General features: G+C 37.4%; 5 protein-coding genes across 7 annotated transcripts in view; 4 read left to right on the forward strand and 1 right to left on the reverse strand.

Moving 5' to 3' along the window:
- The window catches only part of LOC115758342, a 32,553-nt gene that overhangs the window by 3,893 nt on the left and 4,049 nt on the right, over positions 1-24,611 (reverse strand). The window contains exons 2-4 of one of the 3 annotated variants that reach the window (XM_030698918.1): positions 3,789-4,232; positions 813-1,222; positions 359-752 (exon numbers count right to left, since the gene is read on the reverse strand). In XM_030698918.1, coding sequence (XP_030554778.1) covers positions 359-752; positions 813-1,222; positions 3,789-4,005 — 1,021 coding nt within the window. In that variant the 5' untranslated portion in view covers positions 4,006-4,232. Of the gene's footprint in view, positions 1-358; positions 756-812; positions 1,223-1,719; positions 1,836-3,788; positions 4,233-24,611 lie in introns of those variants that run through there. The other 2 variants (XM_030698916.1, XM_030698919.1) reach the window with 2 other exon arrangements.
- On the forward strand, positions 10,102-11,276 carry LOC115758343. The gene is made up of 3 exons (XM_030698920.1): positions 10,102-10,125; positions 10,179-10,529; positions 10,649-11,276. Exons 1-3 carry the CDS (start codon positions 10,117-10,119, stop codon positions 11,198-11,200), a joined length of 912 nt encoding a protein of 303 aa, XP_030554780.1. The 5' UTR covers positions 10,102-10,116; the 3' UTR covers positions 11,201-11,276.
- LOC115759356 lies at positions 15,952-16,592 on the forward strand. Its single transcript, XM_030700278.1, has 2 exons — positions 15,952-16,344; positions 16,401-16,592. The coding sequence occupies exons 1-2, from the start codon at positions 15,952-15,954 to the stop codon at positions 16,590-16,592; spliced, it is 585 nt and encodes a 194-aa protein (XP_030556138.1).
- Positions 17,440-18,151, forward strand: LOC115759357. The gene is made up of 2 exons (XM_030700279.1): positions 17,440-17,918; positions 17,996-18,151. Exons 1-2 carry the CDS (start codon positions 17,529-17,531, stop codon positions 18,149-18,151), a joined length of 546 nt encoding a protein of 181 aa, XP_030556139.1. The 5' UTR covers positions 17,440-17,528.
- Positions 22,887-23,705, forward strand: LOC115759358. The gene is made up of 2 exons (XM_030700280.1): positions 22,887-23,264; positions 23,556-23,705. The coding sequence occupies exons 1-2, from the start codon at positions 22,887-22,889 to the stop codon at positions 23,703-23,705; spliced, it is 528 nt and encodes a 175-aa protein (XP_030556140.1).

Raw genomic sequence — 24,611 nt, forward strand, 5'->3', positions numbered from 1 at the left:
TCGGTTATATCAAATCGTCTTTTGACTCATCCAATACCTTTCTATATGACTATATATAAATGAATATATATACTCTTGACAATAATTTGTTTATTTTATCTACAAAATGCATATGTTTGCATATTTTAGCTTTTAAGATATTTCTGACTGGTTTTGACAGTAAAAATTCCAAACACTTCCCCTGCTTGGTTGTCTACTCTATTGAATACATTTAGTTCCACAAATTTGTCACACTGTCTGAATCAGCGCATGAATCATCGATACTATATAATCTAGTCATGAACATAGCACACGAAATCAGCTCCTTGCGTTACTCACGAAGCGTGCAAGATCTCGGAGAGTTCTGTCCCTGACTCACCTGGAAACTCTTGGGGTATGAGCACCGTTTTTTTGCGCTGCGATGCCTGCGACTTAGCATTGTGTCCATGGTAGATGTGACGCTGTCGAACGAGCCTGTAGAGCAGGAAGAGCTCATCATGGCCAGGCTGAACGCAGCTGCTGCTGTTGTGGTTGCCGCTGCCAGCGCTAGAGGACGAATTGGTGCCCGTGCCGGTGCCCGTGCCATTGCCTGACTCATTTGCCAGCTGCTGCTGCTGCTTGGGGCCTGTCGAGGAGCTGCTCGAGGCAGCCGTGGAGGAGCCGTGCGATGAACTCGACTGCAGCGTCTCATTGGAGCTTTTGCTGCTGTACAAAATGCGCACAACTCGCGGCAGCGAATGCCGCTCGAGGAAAACATCAGCGGGCAGTGGTTCCTGCTAAAGAAACATTTATTTCATCAAAAAGCTTTGGCGCCATTTGAATGCTCTGCTCACCTCGCTGCTGCTGCTGCACTTGGAGTTCTTGCTGTCGCCCGTTGAGTAATCACCGCTGCCATTGAGGCCGCCGCAGAAGCCGCTGTAGCTCGCATTATTGCTGCCCGAGTAGCCAGCGTTGTTGGTGTTATTGTTGTTGTTGTTGCCGTTGCTGCTGGCGCAACCGCCAGCCAGCCCGTAGCTACAGTTGGCGCTGTTGCGCTGCCGTCGCGCCAGCCGCTGCTTCAGCTCAATCTCGTTGCGTCGCGCCAGACGCGCATTCTCGAAGTCCGCCACGGAGAACATGTTCGAGCTGGTATCGTGGGAGTTGAAGCGACGCAGCTTCGGTTTGCGCGCCTCAGCTGCAGCAGCGGCAGCGGCAGCAGCCGTGGCTACTGCCATGTGGCCGTGATGTGCGCCAGGTGGGGCACCTGCAATCAAAACAACAACAAAAATTATATAAAATAAACAGAAAAGAACTATTTTCTTCAAGTTGGCAAAGATTAAATACCCTCGCAGACCTTTGTATTGGCTTTTCATTATAATTAATAAGATTTCTAGCCTGAAGAGTTCGTTCTGGATATATTGTGACAATAAACGGAAATATAAAATAGTGGCGCTGAGTGCATGGAAATTCACAGACAGGTGCAATGTTCGTGCGGACCGATAATATAAATGTGTATGTACATTTTATATATGCCTCATTTTGTAACTAATTTAGAATACCCTCGGCAAGGGTATCTGGCACAGGTAGGCAAACACACGGCGAGTGCAATAGTGAGCTAATAGTCTATATATATGTATATATACATATATATACATATGCATGGTGTGTATATATATCTTATTGTCGTCGCTCTGCATTGGGGAAAATCCCACACAACAAACTTACACATTCACACACACATACACACATACACACACTCACACTGCAATTGCACGGTAAACGCGAAACTGTAGAAATTTCAAACTGTTGCCAAGCGCTGAAAAGTTTTTAGCCCAAGCGTTTGCACAGTGGTCAAAGGGATTGCAATATGCCAGCAAAATTTTGACAGGTGTTAATTGAATGTCAAGCCAAATCTCATTGTGCCTCTGTGTTTAGCTATTTTGAGCCATTCGCAATAGTATTTAATATGTATTCTCTTTTAACCAATTGACAGTACGGCGACAACGTCAAACGAATTTCGGACAGTTGAGACAGCTGAGGATTTATTTAAAAAAAAATACAAAAAATCTGTAATAATTCTAGTTTAAATTTGAGTTCTTATAATATCTACTTAAGCTTTGATGATTGTCATTAATGACTTTGCTTAATAAATGTCATGTAATGTTTTTCAATAATAGTACACAAGTCTAATAAAAAGTGAGAAAAGAATATAAAAGTTTAGCTCAAACTCATTTTTATTCAATAATTATAGCAGAAGCTTGTCCTTAATATTCGTGTGTAAACAATGCAATTTTAATTGCAAATTTAACGACGAATTGTTTTTGCCATTTCGGCTACCTAATTCAAAGCATAATTAAAATTCGTCAAATTTGAATTTTTATTGCATATGGCATAGCATTTATAAACAAAAGAGACTCCATTCAAAGCTGTCATGATGTGAATGAACTTTCTACAAAACCTGAAATGCGTGAACGTACGTAATATGCTAATACATTTCTTAATAGCAAAAACTTTGCTTATTAATTATTAATTTTTTAATTTCGATTTTTTTAGTGGAGCATTCACCCAACAAAAAAATCGAGAGTGTAAAAAGGGTGCCTAGATTAAATTGACACTTATGGAAAACTTCCATTTTTGGATGCAAAATACTTTCAAGGAATTAATGCTGGCGATTTTTACCTATTTAGGTAGTTCCCGAATACGTTTTCGGGTTTCTTTTGCTCAGCTTCAAATTAATTTTCAAAGATCTATGTAAAATTTAAGACTGGGTCGAAATACTATGACCAGGCCAAAGCTGGAAAACACCTTAGCAGGTGATACTTCTTATGGCAATTTGTACTTAACTGGAATGATCAATTTACTGTTAGTTTATTATCCAAAAGCGACAGCAATTATCTATCTAATCACTTAAATATTTTTATAGAGTGTACACACTTATACATATTCATACATACATACATACACACATGCATATATATATGATTTAATTATCCAAAAAACCTGCAACTCAATAAAAAGTGAAATATCTTGATTTTGATTGCGTTTTGTTCGATTGAAGTCCATTGTCTGATGGCGATACGCAGTTGTTGCTGTTGCTTTATAGGTCGGTGGAGCTATTACTCACTTTAATTGCGCACATTTAGCTTAATTTTTTTTGTATACTTAATAAATACATACAAATCACATACTCACACACACATGCAGCTGATTGTAGAGTGCAGGCAACGTAAAATCACAGCGAAATTATTGTACAATATATGTAACAGTGAAAGAGGAAGAAGCAGAAGCATAAAAAATACTAAACGTTTTGCAATTGCGCTTATCTTTTGTGAAATATCAATTGCAACAACAGCAACAAAAAACAACAACTTCAGCAACAACTGTGCCAAGTGCTCGTCAGGCGAGTGGGCGAGAGGCGTTGGACGCAGCGCGCGTTGCGTTGTCGTCACGTTTTGTGAAATTACGCGGAGCGAGCGACGCGCGCGCTATTCAGGCAATAACGAAAGGGGGGCAGACGACAACAAATGCAAGCAGCAGCAAAAGCAACAACAATGAGCAGCAAGGCGTAATCAAACAAATCTACGAAAACGTAAACTCTCTTGCGCTTGCTCTCATTCACGCGCTCACTCACTCACCCTCTCTCTCTCTCTCTCTCTCTCTCATGTATGTACATCTCTCTTGCACTTTTGTTAGTAGCGCGTGCCTTGCCTTGCATTCATTCCAATCGTATGCGCATACATACACACACTGCGTTATGTGCACGCCTGTGTGCGTGTAAATCTTTTGAATGCCCACACCGAAAAAAAAACCTCCCCTGTTGCTTCACTTACCGTTACAAGCGGCAGCAGCGCTGTTGCCGGGCGCGCCATGCACTGCAGCTGCCACACCTCCGACTACAGCTGCGCCCACCACTGCAGCTCCAGTTCCAACTCCTGCCGTGGGTGGCGCTGCGCCCGCTGCTGCAGCAGCTGCCATGTGCGGACTGCTCTTCACCAGCCAATTGGCTAGATGACGTTGACGCTCTAACTCGATGTTGGTGCGTTGCATTTTTGCTTCTTTTGTTTCGATGCGTTTTATTATTTTTTCTCGCGTTTACGCCGACTGCGCCGACAGCAGCGACGCGTTGCCGTCGGTTATTAACTACCGTGCGCTCTAAGCGTCTCGCGTTGTCAACTGTCGAAAGCTTACTAATGCTGAGCGTAACGTAGCCAAAGTGCAGATCGCCCACCACGCTCCCAGACGCTCTGTCGTCGTTGTCGTTGTCGTTCCTGCTGCTGTAACGAGGCATTGAGAGCAAAAATTGAGAGAATAGTTTACATAAGTGAGCGTGCAAATAAATAACAAAAACAACAATGTCGAAATGTGCAAAACGAAAAGCGAATAAAAAAGATGTTGATGTGAAATGAAAGAGCGAGCAGGCAAGCGAAAGAGTTGTGCTTGTTTGCGAATATGTGTGTGTTTGTGTGTGTTTGTGTGTGTGTGTGTGTGTGTGTACGTGTGCTGTGCATAAATTAAAATTGGCCTGCGTAACTCTGGCAACGATGACGACGTTATCACCCAGCTGCGATTCAAATTCTCTCTTCTCTCGGCTCCTGCTTCGTTGCTTCGTCGCTGCCTTATTCAATGTCGCCCCGCACCTTAATTGTTATCGCTTCGCGCGCGTCCCCCGCTTCTCCTCCACCTCCACCACCCGCAAACAGACCGCTCGGGCGAGCCAGAACGTCTGGCAGCACAACGACCGCTGCGCGTCATCTTCAAACGAAAATGCGACAATGTGTACGGAGGGGTCGGTGTTGTGGGCGTGACTGTGTCAGGCCTGACGTTCGGCCTTATATCACACAAACTAATGTACATACATATATAGATACATATGTACATAGTATGTATTGCTATTGCTTTGGCTTTTGTTTTTATGTTCTTTCTTAGAAAGGGTCTCATAATTTTGTCATAATTTTGGCAAGGCGTGCACAACGGCAGAAAGCCAAAATACATTGATACTTCTGTACGTATGTATGTATTTACATATGTATGTATGACATACATTGTATGTATTTGTTCCGCATGACATGCTGAATTAAGCGATCTGCCGACAATTTTACCCATACGTCGCATTGAGCGTCTGTTGCTAAGCCAACTTTTTTATTAGAGCAATTAAATGGGATTGTATCACAAAAAGTACTATGTACATACGTATTTATGTATGTACATACATACATATAACGTATAGTCTCAGAGTAAGCGAATAATTGAACATTTTGCTGTTGAAATTGTTGCTGTTGAAAATGCCGAAAATGTTCTACAAATTACCGAAATATATTTAAATAATGTACTTTCTATTTTTTTTGCATGAGTTGCACATATGTATGTATGTATGTATATGTATTGCAAACAGCTGTTTAACATCATTTCTGGGTATTTTGTATGCCATTTTGCTGACATCTATTCACAGTAATACGACAACAATTACTGTCTCGTTCACACATATGTACATGTATGTACATGAGAAGTAAAGCTTTTTAAAGGGTATTTTTCCATTATGAATGCATTTACAATGTTGTGTGCTAGAGTTGAAAGCAGTAAAAAAAACATCTGTTTTTTACAACTTCATAAAGAGTTATTGTTTAATTTAATTGTCACACTGTCATTTGTCTTATATTAATTTAAAGGAACAACTGTTTTTTGAAGTCGAGCAACACGATATTGCAACAATTGTTTTTTACCCATATTGCTTGTAAGGTAATTACTAAAATCTGATTATATATTTATTTGTTTTTAAAGATAAGGTGTTACTAAGTTTTTTTTTAATATATTCTCCCATATGAGTCACACTTTGTCTGTACTATACGAGCAGAGCCTTGAGAAAGCGTATACAAAGTTCGAGATGTATTGATAACGACGTGTGTATGTGCATTGAATTGAAGGTCGAACTAGACGAATGTGTGCTATTTCTTTGAACACCCTTTAAAAATATATGATGCATATGAATAATAAAATATTAGAAATATGTTAGATGTTAGTTAACATCTAATTTGCATTTAATTATGCTTTTGCTTGTTTTATATTTTGAAGTAATTTTTTATATTTTATTTTATTTTTATATTATTTCAATGCTTTTATAAAGAGTATTTCAAGTTTGCCTTGTAAAAATAAACTTTTTTTCTTGTTTTTGGTATTATGCTTTGAACACGCACGCAAATTTTCAATTAATTTGTACACATATTAAAATGATGTTTGGCTATAGAACACGGTGTTGTTAATGGCACTAAAGCACACACATGCAATAGTATATATATGTATGTATTGATAGATGTGCATGTTTGCCCGAAAAGTACAGTAAATACTGTTTGCCCTCTCTTTTTCGCGCGCTCTCCCTATTTACGTGTGCTTTACATTTACATACGTAGCGTCAGCATCTGCCTGCATTATAGCACGTAAGCTCTTTTTCTGGGTAACGGGATCAAACTCAATTGTGGAAGAGAGAGAGAGAGAGAGAGAGAGAGCTCATTGAGTGCAAAATACATACATAGGTTAATGCATGTGTGCATATGTATGCGTGCATTTGTATTTCTGCTTAAATAAAGAGAACTTAAATTTCAGGCAGAGCATTTAAACGTCGGTTTGCTTTCTCTGCCTCCCACCTTCCATTCTCGTGTGTATTCTTTGTCAACTGCTTCGGTTTAAAGTTAATGAGCATCGGCAATTCGCCGAGCGCCTCAGGTGTTTCCCCTGACGCATGGAAGCGCGGCTTGCCGGGGGGGCGCACGCTGGGTTTGCTGTTCTATTGCCTTTGTCTCGTCTTGTGTGTTTTCTAGTTTTGTTAATCTCATTTCCATGCGTTGCGGTTTCTGTTAGCTCCGTCGGGGCCCTGTCAGCTGTCGCCGCTCTTTTTGATGAATCACAGGCCTGGCCAAACACAGCTAAAAATACTTGCGTACACACAGAAAATGCAAAATTCATGGCCGCCGGTCCGTGGAATGCGGTGAAGGCGGCTTCAACATCTACGACAAACTGGCAAATGAGCCAAACATTTGGTGACGCTCTCGCGCAGTGGCGAGGGGAGTGGTTTGTGTCTAAAGAGAGGTTCAAGCGCCGCTTGGCTTACGCAAATATTTGAAATCTGTTGCCAGGCGACGTTCCGTTGCGGTCTCTGACTCAGAAAACCCTCGCAGATCCACAGCCAGCGGTCAGCCAAGCGGCGTCAGGTGGCCAGGCGACATGCACAGGCACACATGCAAAAACATATGTATGCACATATGTACATATATATGTACATATGGATATGTCGTTTTGGCTATTTGGCCAATTTCCTGGACACTGTACACTAAGCTCAGGTCAAGCCCTAAGCCAAATGATGTACCATGGGCAGAATTTCATTGTATACAGACTAGATATACATACATACATAACATAAATTGATTCTTTATTTTTAAATTATAATATTTTGAATATTATTTTACTTTACTTTTATTATTATTATTTGTATTTAAAAAGCCAATTGAATCATTTTGAATAAGGCATATGGTGAGTTTTTGTGAATTTTGTTATCCACAAAATTAAAATTTGTTTATATATTTTTTACGTTTTTTTTATCAATATAATTATTAATAATTTAATTTGTATTTATTATTTCACAAATTTTTACTGTTTTTAAAAATTTGTTATATTATATTTTTGTAGATATCTATTTATATCTTTAAATTTGTTATTTGCTTTTACTGTTTTATAAATTTATACTATAATTAATAGTAAATATTTGTTACTCTTCTATGTATTCTGTTACAAATATTATTAACATTATTATTAATTCCATATTTATGTCCATGTTATTCACATATAAACAGATTATATTCCGAATCATCATCTCGACTCAAATCTATTTAAATGTTATTTACACATTAGAGATTTATAAATAGAGCTTTTAAGACATATTATCAATTGTTTTTATAGCGTGATCAATAACTATCAGAGAGCTTAGTTTGACATTATCTTGAAAGACGATAGTCGTTTTATATGCGTTAATTAACAATAAAAACTAAATTAATTTGAATATATGAATATAAACGGTATCAATAAAATCGTTTATCGTTATTGCTAAAGAAAAAAAATAACATGTTTTTATACAAAAAAAAAAATAAAACACACACGCTACAAAGCGAAGGGAGTTCAAAAACTTAGCGTAATAATATTTGTTTGACTCAGAACTATAAGAAATTTATATGTCTGCAATTTTAAGAAGAAATTAAATATTGTACATTTTACTGACTATTAGTGATATTTTAGCAAATTTAGCAATTGATTTTCCTTTAGTTTAAATAGTTTTTCTGATACTTTGAAATATTAGTTTAACCCAGGCTCTAGCATTGAAAGAGTTAAAGTTAAATCCAATTCGAATGAAAATGTCAGGAGACCGATATTTTAAATAGCCCCTCAAATAGTTGTACATTTCTTAAATAGTTTTAGATATAAGCCAACTGTCAGCCAATTAAATTGAAGCCAAAGCGAACCGCAACGAATGCGAATGCCTAGCTAAAAATGGCCTAGACAAAAGCTTCTTAAGACGTGGCTTAAATGGGCTCGTCTGCGGCTGTCTGTGCATTGCCCTGAACCGCTCCACACCTGCCCCCTGCCCCCTGCCCCCTACGTAACCACCTTTTGGGGCCATGTTATTGCATTCATGTGCAACTAATCGACGTATGCAGGTTTATTGGTTTCGGCTCCACTCCACAGTGGTGGCGGGGCGGGGCGGGGCGGCGCGGTGGCAATTACGTCGCTTTTGCATTTCGCATTTGATGATGTGGTCAACCAGGCAGAGCAGCAGGCAGCCAGAGCCAGAGCCAGAGCCACAGCTTGGCAATGCGGTTGCAAATGCGCCGTTAGAGACGGACGGACACGTGGCCAGAGCAGGGCGGGGCGGGGTGCACCGAGAACAGCATGTGGTCACCTGGCAGGCAAATACATATGCGCACACTCAGAGAAAATATGCAGTGCTAAGTTCTTATACTTGACTAGATAAATATCATGCTCAAGGTTCGAGGTGCTAGGTTCAAGGCGCATGCTTAACTTCGGATTACCGATTTTTAACATGATTCGTATACTTTTCTTTTTTCAATTTTAAAGGAAATTTAAAGAAAATTATAATTCTGGAATTATTTTGGCATAATTTTAGGAATTATGCCTCAGATAGGTTTAAGTATTTCAAGCTTGATCAAGCCAAGACCAGATTTCTACTTTATTTGTGCGCCAAATACCAGCTTATTTTTCTCAGTGTAGGCCAGTACATCCGATGTGCATGTTTCGTGCTTGAGTCAAAGGGGGAACTTGGAGGATATGGGGTATGACATGGTAAGCGCTCATGCAATATGGTCGTAAGTTGTGCATATTTATGTACTAAACGCATTAAACGATGGACAATTATTTATTAAACAAGCAATGAGAAAAGATAAAGAGAAAAAACGAGAGTGAGAGACAAAGAGAGAGAGAGAGAGACAGACAGATACAAATAGAGTAAGGCAAATGACAATGTGAACGGATGAAGATGAATGATGCATAATGATATAGAGGTGGGCCGAGGGAGAGAGTAATACGAAAAGGAAATGCGAAATACACTCAACTTCAAGTGGGATTTTTCATTTGACAGATATGATGAATGCATAGACTTGAATTAAAAAAATTAAATAAAGAAAGAAAAAAGTTAACAACTAAAGATAATTAATCAATGCAAGTTATGCGATATACAGTATGTAAGCTTTTATATGTTAATTATAGATACATATCACTTGGCAAATTGCTTGCAAACTTTAAATATTATTATAAGAATTGCCATTTTTCCTATTTGAATTATTTTTTTAGCCATTTGAATTTCGTTTCTTAGAGAATTTTTTTTAAAAATTATTTACACGTTTTAAGTCTCGTAGTACTACATATATCTTGGAGATTGTAAATTGATATGTAAATTTTTATACATTTTTACACCCATATATAAGCAAAACTTTTAAAGTAGATATCGTAAAACACATTACCTAAGCAAACTTTGTCTAAATTAATTTTAAGATACAGGCTCTCAACATTTACTCTGGGTTAAAAGCATGTAGCATATTGAAGCATAAATCAGTATTTATATTTTTCATATATATTTTAAAATTCTATTAAAACTACGCAATGGGAAAGGTAAATACGCAAAGTTATATGCAAATGAAAGTCTAACTGACAACTGTTCTTAGATAAAATTTATTACGGCGCAATCGGGAGTCGAGCTGCATCGGTTGCTGCATCCGAAACTAAAGCCAAGTCTTCCGGCCAGGAAGTCCTCCATAACACTGATACTTCAAGAGCGCAAGCGGCGCAGTATTAAATTATTAGGAAATATGAAAGAGAATTTACGAGTGAACCAGAATTTTAACGTCAAGTCCACAAAGCAAAAGAAACGGCCGCTAAAACGCCTTGTCTACGAAACACAAGCTGCTAAACGTGGAAGGAAGCTGGCGGCAAGGGTTTATGACTTAAAAAAACAATATAAGTCGAAGACCGCACTAAAAAAGGACTCAAAATGTTTAAAGCAAACTTTCCGTCAGGTAATTAAAGATCTTGGGGAAAGACAGAATTTCGATTGGGTTTCTTCCCCAAAAATAAATTCTAAAATATCTTAAAATTTTAAGATCTTAAAGATGGTTCTGTTTATCTCATCAAACAGATCCCAGAAACTCCAATTGATCAATTGGTAATGCCTGAAGTTGACTCTGAGCTACATCAAGAGCTGCGGCAATGTATCGATAACCTTATCGATATTAAGATAATGAAAGTGATGCCGCTTCAACGGATCCATGTGGAGTTCCAACAGCCGCTAATCCAGTTTGTGACCTACACTGCGGAACCGCTCAGAGGACGTCGCTTTGAATGCGATTTGACCAAACTTCCCACACGATGGGAATTGCTATGGATTATGCTGCAGAGCAACAGGATCATATATAACGATCTTTTCCATTTACGTCAGCAACTTAGAAGGGATCCGGAAGTTTCCACTATATGCAGACCCACACAAATGGCACAGCCCAACATCAGACAAAATCCATGCCGTGTCATAGGAATGCTTCTTATGTGTCTCAGTTTCTTTGCCCTGATGTTTGCGATCTTTGGTCATTCCTTTTATGGACCCACCCAGACTTTTACGTTTTGGGAATGGTTTTTAAGCAAATTGCATTACTATCTGCGCTTATATTTCTATATTGATATCAACAGTTATTAAGCAAAATGGTTATTGTTGCGTTTTGTTTAGTTAAAGAACTGTTGCCGCCTAAATGTTCAGGAAATAAAGTTAAGAACTTGATAAATCCGGCATGTTACTTCCTTAAAGATCGGGTCATTTTTACATTTCGATTCTTAAATTGTGGGCCCAAGCCTAGATAAAATCAGTCGAAGAAATGCTTGGCACTTAACTGGGTATTCTTTGGGCGGTGCTAGGGCTTGTGCCACGCCCCTAGAAAAGTTACTACTCAGTAAAGCAAACTTTTGTAGGAAGTTCAAGCGGCGGCTGTGCGGAAGGGGAATGAAAATGGGAAAGGGAATCGTAATGGGCTGGCATTGGGCATGGGTGTAGGGGGAGGGGGGGGGGGGGGGATGGGTTTGGGAAATTCGGTAGTTCGGAAGGGGCTTAAACGTGGCTGTCTGTGGCGCCGGCAGCTGCTCGCTGCTATCTGCAGCTGCGATTTATTAACAGTTAGCTGCCGTTGTTATTTTAGTTGTTGTTGCATTTCGCAGCTAGCCGAAAAATTTATGGCCTGCAGCCACATGATGAATGATTCTGATAATAATATTTTGTTATTGCTTTTTGCCTGGGGCGTCGTTTTTTTTATTTCCCCTTTATATATAAAACATTTTTATTTTTTTGTTTTTTATTGCTGTTGCAGCAAGTTTTGGCTGCGTTTTGTAGCCAGCAAAAAAAAAAAGAAAAAAAAACCAAACTAAAATAAAATCTTTTATTTTGAAGTCACCATGGAGCCATGTCTCAAGACCTTGTGGGTAAGTGTTGGGTAGAAGCAGAGCGGGCGATGGTAGGGGGGGGGGGCGGGGGGAGTAGGGCGTAGTTGCTGCCAGTTGCCTCCTGCTGTTAACCTAAAACATTTGGCGGACCAAAAGGCAAGCATCAGCCAAAGTAATAAACCAAAGCTTGCCACAAGAAATTTGGCAGTACATTTTTAGTGGCTAAAAGACGAAAAGCCTCGCCATAAATATATTTATGGATTTGGATTTAAACATATTAAGTACACTACGGAATATTATTAAACCGAAAAAACGTTAAATTTGTTTAAATATACTTGAAGCATTCAATTTCTGGTTGTAATCGGGCAAAGCATTTTAAAAAAACTTCACAGTCAATGTTTTCGATTTAACCCTGTTTTTGAATTGAATCTCTGAAATTATACTTTAGCCTCCTTGAATCCCTTTTTGATATTCCGCAACCCGTCTCCTATAATATTTTACAAAAATATTTAAAAATAATTGCGAGTCGTTGAAACCGTAATCCGTTCAATACAATTTTAATCTACCATTTTCCACAATATTCCACACTTGAGGGAACATTTTGGTGTGGACTTTTGTCATTAAAGTTACCTGCTATCAATAATTCAGCTGCCCATTTTCTTTATTCCCCCCCTGGAAAAGCGCATACATCTGGAACTCTCCCCACCGTGGAAGCATTGCGAATTTCTAATGCAAATCTGAACAATTTGCATTAATGGTCGGACGCCGGTTTGAACCCAAGAAGTGGACTATATGTTGTCGAATGTGGGTTGATAATTAGCCTTAACATTTGCATCGCGTGGGTGGCTCATTGCATATGCAAATTACAGACGATTGGTTTCGCATTACGTAATTAATAATTCAATGAAAATGTGCATGTCAATCACGCGCATGCAAGAAGCCACCTTTGCTGTGGGCGTTCGGTTAGGTGGGATTTAGAAATATGTACATATAAAAAAACACCTATACCTATTTATTTATATGCACATATGCCATGACGGCACAAACCGGCCAGGTCTGACAGAAAGAGTATATACAGCGACCAGTAAAATGAGGCTATACATCAAGCTAGCTACAAAACTGAGAGATATGTTTGTAGGAAAATCAATTTGGGATAATTTTCAAAGAGTTTTCTAGAAGTATTTAATTTAATATATTCTTAATAAACAAGAGCTTCAGAGATATTCAGAGGGTAATTGTGCAATAATCATACACAGTTCAAGTTTATATGTAATATTTTATATTTCGACCTTATATTGAGGCCAAAATCTGAAATTTTAGTTTTTAAAAATATATATGAGCATATAACTGTATTTAATTCGATGCCAGTTATTGTCAGGTGAGTAGCGCTTTGTTATCTACATTCAGACGTTATCTCTGTGATGATAGGGTATGCATTAGTCGAGCAGTCCAGATCTTAGTCGCTTTTGTATATGGTATATAGCGACTGAGAGCTCTCTAATTATAGCTAGTTAGTCGACGTTCTCGATGGAGCCTATTTGCTCGAATCAATAAATTTCACAGTTGGACGCACAGGTGGCGCTTGGCGTTGGCTCTTGTTGGGGCCTGGCGGGGCATGGTGGAGCCGGGTGGTGCATGGTGGTGGGGAGGCGATAAGGCGACGCTGCAGACACAGCAATTTGGCAGCAGCGGGCTTAATGGGCCTTTTGTTAACTTTGGCGACTGTGTACGTGTGCGTGTCGGTCTGTGTGAGTGCAGTCAACGTAAATTCATAAATGTTTGGCGCTCTGCGGAATGGGCGCTGTGGCTACCTTTTAACCCTGCCGCCCCTTCCCTGTCCACAGCAGCGGCTGCACCTGCCTGCAACCCTTTGTGGGCAGCGCACAGTGGTGCAAGTGTATAAAAAGACTGCGCACAAAAACCATTTCTGTCATGTTGCTAACGTTATTTTGTGTTCGTTTAAGTAAATAAGCCCTGGTTTATAATAAAATGTATATCAAGCTTTTTTCGACATCCTTGAAATGCCGGTGGCAATCTAAAGTGTATGTTAATATTCGATTAATCTTAGCACTCAGGGAATTAGTTACATGAACCTCGGTTTTGATAAGAATTCAACTTAAATCTTGAATCCTTGTCCTCGGGGCGAGTTCCACTGTGCAGCGTCCTGTTTATTTAAGCAAGCAATTTGACTTTTATTAGACGACAAGCGACAACAATTGCAGATGTTGTGGAAAATGCTACTCAACTCTACAGCTGGATATGTAACTATATATATATTTATATATTTATATATCTATATGTATAGTATACGAGATATTTCGTATATAATGCCTTTTATCCCACCCTCGCTCGTTAAAAATCACTTAAAATTCCATCATCATAAATTTGTCAAAATATTTGTTTACACTGCGCTGCTTTAACGTGTTCGTAGCCCCCACCCCCCTGTCTCAGCGCCCCCCTGGCCAATGCTCTGAGTTACTGAATCGTTGGATTAGTTATGGCATCTGCTATTATTTGTTTTATGGTTTTCACGCCATGAAATTAGATTTTGGGCTAGTCGTGAATCTTAATAAACAAATATTCAGTATGCCACAGAATTTTTAATTAAAAACTTTGCCAGTTCAAAAAAGCTACAAATATTTATTATTAACTTTTAAATAAACATTCTTTCGACCCAATAGCCGAAATTCAAGCAGTAAATAAGGCTAATCAAATAAATAAGCTTAATTGTTTAATACGATTTTTGAGCCATTCTCTCAAAATATATTTAAAAAGGCAAAACCCAATCTGCATTCAAAACTCCTTTTTTGCAGCCACTTGACATGGCTTACAGGGTATTAAATTAAGAAGATCAGATTTTCTATTGTACAGCTTTTATTAGTCTGCACTTAACAGCACTTTTCTTTCTTCATTTATAAATTTTAGTTCGTTTTTCACTTTTCATGAAAATTCGCTTGACAATCGCAATTGAAAGACTCTTCGCCATTGCGTCTGGCTATCCACAAGTATTTCAGCTATATATCTCATATCACAGCCAGTTCAATCCCATTTTTCAGACACAACAAAATAAAAAGGAATCCTGCAAATGTTTACATAATACGAACCGCAGTAGCTGTTCCAGTCGCAGTTGCCCGCAGCTCTTCAGATGCCAGACCCTGGACTCTACCCTGTAGTCTGTCGTCTATGCTAGGTGTGATGTTTGAACTACACTCAACTCGGCTTTACTTTGCTTTACTTTGCTGATGCTGATGCTGTTTCTGTTGCCTTGCTTTTCTGTTTCACGGGAAAGTGTTTTTTGCTTCACTTGGCTCAGCCATAAAGCACGGCCGGGACTTATCCCTGGGTGCCTGGTGTTGCGGGTTACGGGTTACGTGCTAGAGGACGCACTGCACCACTTGGCGTAAAATAGAGACCGTACATAAAGCGACAACAACAACAACAACAACATGAACAAAAACATTGCTGACGCTGGTGTTATTAACATTTCTGTTGACATCCTTTGCGTTCAGTTTTTTTTCTTTCTGTTTTTCTCCTTTTTTTTAGAGGGTGTGCATTTTTTTTTTTTTTTTACACTTTTCATATGTACTTAGCCGCCTTCTCAACTCAATCTTTCATATGCGTGGCATTTTCATTTACCGCGCATGTTTTAAGTCGCTTCAAAGGCCCGCACAGTGGTTCAAGTGATTGTTAAATGGAAATTAGAGTGTTTCAAACCAAAAACAAAAGATGAAAGTAACATACAAATACAGTGAGTGGAAAAAAATGCTTATGAATTAAATATCCACACACTGTTTTAGACAAATTCACCGACTTTAATGGAAAACATTCACTCATATTTCGCTCAAGGAAGTGAATTCGCCGAAAATGTTGAAATACGTCTCTACTGGTATATAAATTTAGTTACATTAATTATAATTGTACATCAATTAAAAAGCAATTAGCTGGCACGGCCTAATGACGTGCTGTAGACAAATTTGTGTCAGAAAACCATTTTTAGCAGCACTAGAACTATTAAACATGGACAAAATGGAACTGCTGCGGATCTGGTGCTGCCTCGTGATCATCTTTTTGCTCAGCAGTGCACTGGCTGAATATCTGGTTCGAGTGGATCAGTTTAATTTTGAGGTCGGGGATCGGGAATTGATCGTATCGCAGAGCGCCAGCATTGAGCAGGATGGAAATCGTAGCTATCTCTCCGGGCATTTGATCGTGGCTAAGCCCATCAATGAGATTTCGATGCTCGCTTCGATGGATATTTCGCGCCCAAGTTTGCCGCGAGTGCGCCTCTTTGCTACGAAAATGGATCTGTGCTCCTTTTTCAATAACGACTATAAAAGTAAATTTGTGCAACAGTTTTACAACAGATACGTCAACTTTATTAATGTTCGACCACGTTGTCCGCTTCAAGCGGTAAGTAAATCTATGCAAATAGATATGTATATAGAATAACTATTTTCTGCTTTCAGAACGTCAACTATTCACTGCAGCGCAGCTACATAGATGAGCGAATTCTGCCTGAATTACTGCCAGAGTGCAGTTATTTTCTGAAACTGGAATTTCGAAATAAGACCAAACACTTGGCCCAAGTTCTTATTTCGGGCCATATAACTCCCGTTGCGAACAAAGTGCCAACTCCAAAGTTTCGCGTAAAATTTTAACACAATTTGTAAAGCCTTAAAGAAAATAAGTTAAATATATACACGGTTTTTGGAGCAAACAACGCGTCTTAGACTTTTGTTTACGATACGCATGTGAATTGCATTCCACCAAATTGTAAGGAAATATTCACCCATATTCCACTGAAGTAAGGGCAAGAAGAAGAGCCGTTAAATATGTATGTGCTGGTATATCACATAAAACTATATATAATGACATAGTTACATTAATGATTATGTTATCTACTTAAACCTAATTAGCTGGAACGATCTATGCCCATAAAAAAAAACAATTGGTGTTAAAAACAGTTTTTGGCAGCGCAAAATTTGTCTAACATAAATCTACTAATGATTTTCGTGTTCAGTTGTGCATTGGCTAAACATGCTGGTGGATCGGTTTGTTTTTGAGATCGCGACATGATCCTCTTGAATAGCGCCAGCATCGAGCAGGAAGGCAACCGTATCTCTCTGGGCATTTTAATCTTAGTAAGTCCACAAATCAGCTTAAGATGCTCGCTTAGATGGATATTTGACGCTCATATTTGCCGTGTGAGCGACTTTTCAATTCAAAAGGGACCTTTGCTCCTATTTCAACAACGACTATAAAATCAAATACGTGCGGCAGGTCCGCGACTTCTACGTAAAATGTAGGAATGTCAATATGCATATTACGGGGCATATATAACAAATTTTGAATGGCCAACCTGGCTCTATTTCAATTTTCAATATTAGATCAGTTTTTATTTTATTTTAAAACTCGAATCCCACAGATTTGGGGAACATTGATTTGTATAATTTTAAATTGTGTCTAATTATTGCTAAAATCAATGTATTAAAATTGCCCCAATTAGAACATCATTCCAATAGGCAACGTGTATTTTATAAAATATCTGATATTTTTTAAACTGTTCAGCGAACAATTTGAGTTGGGCTTTCACCATGGTTAGTTGGCTTTGGTTTTGGCTCTGTTTAGGGTTGCCAACCCTCGTGATGGTGCATGGGAAGACGCAGCAACCCAATTTTCGCATTTTCATAAACGAATTTGCTATCAAGCTTGCGGTCAAGGATCTTTTCGAAGAAGCTAATTGTGAAGTATCCCGATCTCGCTTTGTCAACTGTAATATGATCCTTCGGCGCAATGTTAATCAGGTGGACGTAGTGGCAACCCTGGACATACTGAAGACCAACAATAAGACAATGCGTCTCTTTAATGTACGCTTGGATGGTTGTCAATTTTTTGACACTCTTCACAAGAATCTTCTGTTTAATGTGTTTGCAAAAAGTCTAACTACTGCAATACACGGTAGTTTAAAATGTCCGGTTATATCGGTAGGTATAGGTATACCCGAATTATTTTCATTATCTCATTTAATTTGGTATGTGTATTTCTCTAATTTCACTGGCAGCACTTTAACTACACGCTTAACAATTGGAGTCTGGAAGAGACCGAATTTCCTAACTATATGCCCGAATGCCTGTTCAAGGCTGATCTTACATTTCTAGAACATGATAAGTCGGCCTTACATTTAGAAATAGATGGTAGAATAAAGCATAAAAATTAAAAAAAAAAGATCGAAATGTACTTGTTTATAAGAATCGGCATACTACATAAATAAAAGCTTACGATCTATATATATTTGTATTATATAACACTATAATTATATGTTGGACAAACAAGTGCGCAATAAACATTTAAAGTCTGGTCCGCGCTTGGCTCTGCTTAGGGTTGCCACCCCGCAAAATGTTGAATGCTAAGCGGGAACAACACATTGTTAAATAAGAAGGCAACCTTAAACATCCTAAGGATAAACAATCAATTTAGTTTGATTCTTTTTCTGTACGCTTGGATATAAATTTATATATATATAATATATGGTGTATTTCAGGTAATTTAAAAATGTTAGTTGTTATTTAGCAATTTCTAAGTTTATTGATGCCTTTTCCCATTTTAATCATTTAGTAATTTACTGTTAGATAGATAGGCCGACTACTATATCAACTCTGTTTGGCACATGCCACAATTTGAAACATGCTAATGTAATTTTAAGTAGCAACCGATTGAATATTGATGCCAATAATTTCTAGCTTTTTTCAATTAGAACATAATCAAATGCGATCAGTAAAACTCATTATGCGTGATATATTAATGGTCCAATCTATGACGAGAGGCACACTTGAAAATCATCTCTTGCCATGTCTGGTTGGCTCTGGTTTTTGATCTATTTGGCGTTGTCAACCGTCACATTGAAGGCCGTAGCAACACAGCAGCGAAATTTTCGCTTCATTATCAGCGACTTCTACTTCAAGCCTACTGTTGCGGGTTTTTTCGAAAGTATTAACTGGGAGCTACGCAATTATAGCTCTATTAGTGCATTTCTGATACTTGAACGCAATATTGATGAGTTGGAAATGGAAACATCTCTAGACATGCTGCGGCCCAACAAACAGTTGATGCGCCTTTACCACATGCGCTTGGATGCTTGTCAGTTTCTGACGACCATTCACAAGAATCGTATCTTCAATCTATTCGCCAAGAGTGTCAACAGAGGCAGCAAAGGTTTATTGAAATGTCCATTAATAGCGGTAAGTATTCATTTCAATTATTTTTATATATTTGTGTACTAGCGGATAATACTCGGCTTTGCTGGGTCAAGTTTTTACTTTAAGTTCGGTCGTCAAAAAATATTGAAACCCATTTTATACCTAGACTGGTGCATATTCGGAAAAGCGTGAAATATCTTTGAAAATGATCGCCTAATTATTTTTATTCATATTTCCACCAAAGAGCGGTTGATTTTGTGAAAAGTGTGAAACACAATCCCCAATGAGTTTTAAGGTTTTCCGAGACTCTTTCACACTTGCGGGTGGAATCTCTAGAAACCCCGTTTTAGCGTGCACTATAATAATTTTATTTTAATTAACTTTTGACAATTTTAAATTTATAATCTTTTTATTTACTTGCAGCATTTTAACTACACTATCTCCGATATGCATGTGGGTGAGATCGATTTTCCCCAATACGTGCCCGAATGTCAGTTCAAGACTCTAACAAAATTTTATACACAAAAGAAAATGGTCTTACGACTGGTCATGGACGGCAGGGTCGAGTATAAAAATTAAAAATTATTTAAAATGCGCGATCCTCTGAGTTATATTTGAGGGAATTTTTTATATTATATTTTCACGTGTGCATATATAAAAAAAATCATATAACCTTTATTACTAACTTGACGATGTCTATGGTTATCTTGCTTATCTTTATGAAATAGGAAATATGAAAGAATTGTCTTTCAAGGTGATATCTTGAAGAATTTTAAGAAAATTATCAGCCCTTGGGCTTCATAGTCTACGCCTAGGGTAAAAATACAAATATAATACAGCGTTTTCCAGTATAATAATCAGTACAATCTCAAATTAATATATTTGTAGCTTGGGGATAATAAGCAGCTCATTATATGAGATTGTGGGTAATACTAGACCAATCAGTGTTAGGCGAACATTTTGAGTTAAGGTTCTGCCATGACGGGTTGGTTCTGGTTTTGTGTCTGTTCAGCTTTGCAATTGCTCCAAATGGTCAATGCAATGATGCCACAGCGCAATTTTCATTTCATTTTCAACGAATTGGATATCCAGCCTTTGACCAAGGATCTCTTTGAAGAGTTGAAATGTAAAGTGACGAATTCACGCTATTTCAACTGCAATATGATTGTGCGGCGCAATATTGAACAGTTGGACGTGGAGGCAACCCTGGACATGCTTAAGCCCAACAATCGGTCAATGCGGTTTTTTCAAGTACATTTGGATGTGTGTCAATTTTTTTCCACTCTGCACAAGAATCGTCTGTTTAATTTAGTCGCCAAGAGCATGACTAATAGCATACATGGGAGCCCAAAATGTCCGGTAGTTGCGGTAAGTGATCCATAAAATGATCTAAAAATTGGCAGTGGTTTTTTCTTTACATTTTTGTAGAACTTCAACTATACACTTAATAACTATCATCTGAGGGAAACCGATTTTCCGAACTATGTACCCGAGTGTCAATTCAAAACCTGGATGAAATTCTATACAAACAAGAAGTTGATTCTACGATTGGGCAGCAGCGGTAGAGTTCAGTATAAGAAGCAGTAATTATGCCAGGTCTTGAGAATTTCAAAGTTTTCAAAGTTTTCTAAAAAATTGTATATATATTTGTGTATAAAAGGGTGAAACTGGTGTAAGCAAGAAAAAAAAGCGAGAGTTGTGCAATATATTTTTCAAAAATATCAATTATTGCTTTCTGCTTAAAGTTGTTATTATTAATTAATTACAAGGTATTCATTTTACGATGTGCACACACATTCTTTACATCCTGGCATGGATGACGCTTGCGTTACCTTCTTGTGCAGCTGACCAAATGACTGTGTCACTTAGACAACTTAGCGATATAAATGTTTAGGACCGGTCATTTGGTATAAATATAGTATTTAATAATGACAGTTTGATAATGATAGTTTACAGATGATCAGAGCTAATTAACATTCGAAGTTCGGCATTCATCATGACAGGTTCGGTTTATCTGATATTGTTATTTTGTATTGTGGACGCGCATACAAAACCAGACTTTAGATTTTATATGGAGAAGTTCGTTTTACAAAATTTTGATTCGGAGGTCATAGAAATATTAAAAAGCCGTCTTGTACAACTGAACAATCGCAGCTTTGTCAGCGGTGAGCTTTTATTGCGTCGTAGCATTTCCCAGTGTCAGGTAAAAGCCACTGTGAATTTGATAAGGTCTAATAGACAAAAGCAACCCCTCTTAAATGTGCGTTTTGAGGTGTGCAGTTTCTTGGAAAAAACTGATAACAGTTATCTATTCAAAATATTTCTGAAGACCCTGCAAAGGAACGCTTCTGTTAACATCAAATGTCCGCTTCAGCCGGTAAGCTAAGCAAAAGACTGAACAAACCAAATTTATATCGTTATTTTCTTAAAGAAATTTAAGTACACGGTCAGTAATTTGTATTTGGATGAAAACGACTTTCCCAGCTATATTCCCGTGTCGAAATTTCAGGGCGTTTGGGATTTTTTATTTCAACAAAAATTAATTGCTCGCTTGTTATTCAGCGGTGGAGTGCAGCATATTTAAAATGATTTGTATTTAATATATCTAAGCAAATTTATATATGAACATGCTTTAAATAACAAGGTGTTTAAAATCATTAATGCATATGTATTTATAAATATAATAGTTGTTCTACGAGGTGTATAACTTTCGAAAATACCCTATAATTACATCGAACCTAACCTTATTGATTACATTGAAAAAATAGAGACAATATTTAGTAAAAGACAGTGCACACCCGGACTTAATATTTTACAATACAAATTATTTATTATTAATTTTTATTAAGTAATATTATCTTATTTTGTATCATAATTTGAATTTTAATATAAAAGTTGAGTATATTTTTATATTTATTTATTTATATTTTATTATTAAAAACCTTGTTAACTTGTTGTTGAAAGACTGGCTCACTTATATGGCATAGAATTGAATGTACATAAAAAAATTAATTTTTTTTTATATTCTTCCGTCCACTTAACTCGCATCGTATTAAATACTCTAAAATATGATTAAGCACAGCCTAACTTTCCAATCGATTAATTAAAGATAAAATATAAAATGTTCAAAACTTCCGAAAATATTTTGATTTAATCATTCGCTATGGCCGGTTGGTTCTGGCCATGTTTGTGGATGCACAGAAAGAACAACGCAAATTTCGATTTGTGTTCAATCAGTATTTTAAAATTTTGCACCCGAACTCTTCGAGGATCTCAATTGTCAACTGACGCAGATGTCAAATCGCAGTTTTCTCAATTGTAATATGATTCTAGGCCGCAATATCGATCAGGCGGAATTTACAACCGAATTTGACATCTTAAAATCCAACAATTAGACAATGCGTCTTTTACGTACGCATGGATTTTTGTCAGTATTTCACAGCCGTTCATAAGATACGCATCTTTCTAAACAAAGTAAGGGAAAGCCTAAAATGTCCACTTAAAGCGGTATATCAGGTATTCAGGTACATCAAAAACTTGATTAACAGAACTTCGACTATACGCTTACTAACTGATAGCCCCATGGACATGTATGCAAAACAACACAAAATAATAAGCATAAAATTAAAAGGCAAAATAGTCCATATTTAGCTCATACTGATCGATGAAAAAACAATTAAATAATTGCCATAGCTGAGCCAAATTGTTTTATTCACTGTGAGCATGGTTTATTTCATGTTGAGCCGCGCTTAAGTCATGTTCGTGTATCTGTGGGTACTTTTCGTGAGTGTGGTTGTTGCCACAGCGAAATCCGAGTTCCGATTCATATTTGATACAGTGAACGTTAAGCACTGGGCACCAGAACTTGTTGAGGAGCTGCACTATTCGATGATCCAAATTAATAATCGCAGCTATATCAGTGGTAACTTTATACTCAAACGTAATATTAGTAAAATGGATGTCAGCTCGTGTATGGACTTCTGGAAAACCGATAATAAAAAGGTGCGCATGTTCAACTTGCACACGGAAACGTGCTCCTTCTTAACAATGGTTCATAAAAACCCGATCATGAGCACCTTCTTAAAGAGCTTGAAAAAGCACACTACTGGGGACTTGCAGTGTCCATTTAAGGCGGTGAGTATTCGTAATCATGATCTAATAAATTAAATTGCCGACAAGGTAATTTGACAAGGGTTCGAGCTTGATTTTTGGTTCACTTTTGTGCTCGGTTTCCTACATTCATCCAGGTTGTTTAAGCCCAAGTTAGAATATAAACGAAACAATTTGCTATATAACTATATTTATGTACGAATTTGATCAATATTTGGTTTGGTTCAGTTATTTTTTTGAGGAACACAATTTGGTCTAGAATTCGCTTCCAATCTTGTTCGACTCTTAAAGACCCAAATTATTTTTTTTTCGCAGAAACTAAATTATACGCTTACTAATTGGTATCTGGACGAACAGGCTTTTCCCAGTTATGTGCCCGAAGGCAGTTTTCAGACCATCACGGAATATTTTATTGAAAAGAAAAGGATATTTCGCATATTGACCATTGGCAGAGTAGTCTATTAAAGGATAATATGAGGAATATACATATTTAAATATTTTACTGTAAAACAAAATACAAATAACTTGAATAAAGTTCGTCTTTCTCATTTTTTGTATGTACATATTTGATTTGTTGCTATTAGTTCCAATCGATTTAAGCATTTAACTAAGTATAAACGTTGCGCAATCTAGATTGCATTCCTGACTGAACCTATTAATGATGATTATGTCTATATTTAAAAATAATATTTAAATTATATTTCAATAGGTTTAAGGTGCAATTGATCACAAAACCAAGTTCAGAAACAAGACGAGTTGTGAAATCTTTCAATCTTAAAATAAACAAAAGTGCTAAACTGAATAGATTTATTTTGTGATGTCGTTAAGAAAATTTGCTTATCTTGCAATGTGACAAATGTCAAAAATGTATGCGATCCGGCAATAGCACAATTTATATTTACCTCGTATAAAGTTTTAAATTACTTTTGGAAAATATATGCACATTTTTTTGCTAAGTAATCCATTAAAAATAGATTATTATTCACCCTTAAAGCATTTTAACACAGAGGTCAGCCAATAAGTAATAAATGAAACATTAAACAGTTCATTGCAAACGATTAAAATGAACGCTAACATTTTACCAACTGCCTTGCTATTCTGTTCTGTGGTGTTCACAGTGTCTGCGAAGGTGCGTTATTTTATGTTTTTATTTCTGGGGTATATATTAAGAAATATAAAGTATTTTCATGTACATAACTTATAATTAAAATGTACATTCTTTTCACAGACGAAGATTGTACCTTTATTTCACAAAGTGTTGTGTGAGAATCAGGAACCGAAAACGATAGCGATATTTAATTGCTATGTTAATCTCACGACAAGTAACGTTTCTGGTCTTTATGTGGAGTTCAAACTAGCCGAAGACGTGAC

The sequence above is a fragment of the Drosophila novamexicana genome, unplaced genomic scaffold (assembly GCF_003285875.2).
Source record: "Drosophila novamexicana strain 15010-1031.04,08,12 unplaced genomic scaffold, DnovRS2.1 tig00000193-arrow-pilon, whole genome shotgun sequence".
Classification (NCBI taxonomy): Eukaryota; Metazoa; Arthropoda; class Insecta; order Diptera; family Drosophilidae; genus Drosophila; species Drosophila novamexicana.

What these genes read in the sequence shown, in the direction of transcription:
- LOC115758343 (XM_030698920.1), top strand. An exon ending in TAAAGCAAACTTTCCGTCAG is followed by an intron (nt 10,530 to 10,648) that starts GTAATTAAAGAT and finishes CTCATCAAACAG; the next exon opens with ATCCCAGAAACTCCAATTGA.
- LOC115759356 (XM_030700278.1), top strand. Translation starts at nt 15,952, where the DNA reads ATGGACAAAATGGAACTGCTGCGGATCTGGTGCTGCCTCGTGATCATC. An exon ending in CACGTTGTCCGCTTCAAGCG is followed by an intron (nt 16,345 to 16,400) that starts GTAAGTAAATCT and finishes TTCTGCTTTCAG; the next exon opens with AACGTCAACTATTCACTGCA.
- LOC115759357 (XM_030700279.1), top strand. Translation starts at nt 17,529, where the DNA reads ATGGTTAGTTGGCTTTGGTTTTGGCTCTGTTTAGGGTTGCCAACCCTC. An exon ending in TAAAATGTCCGGTTATATCG is followed by an intron (nt 17,919 to 17,995) that starts GTAGGTATAGGT and finishes TTTCACTGGCAG; the next exon opens with CACTTTAACTACACGCTTAA.
- LOC115759358 (XM_030700280.1), top strand. Translation starts at nt 22,887, where the DNA reads ATGTTCGTGTATCTGTGGGTACTTTTCGTGAGTGTGGTTGTTGCCACA. An exon ending in TGCAGTGTCCATTTAAGGCG is followed by an intron (nt 23,265 to 23,555) that starts GTGAGTATTCGT and finishes TTTTTTTCGCAG; the next exon opens with AAACTAAATTATACGCTTAC.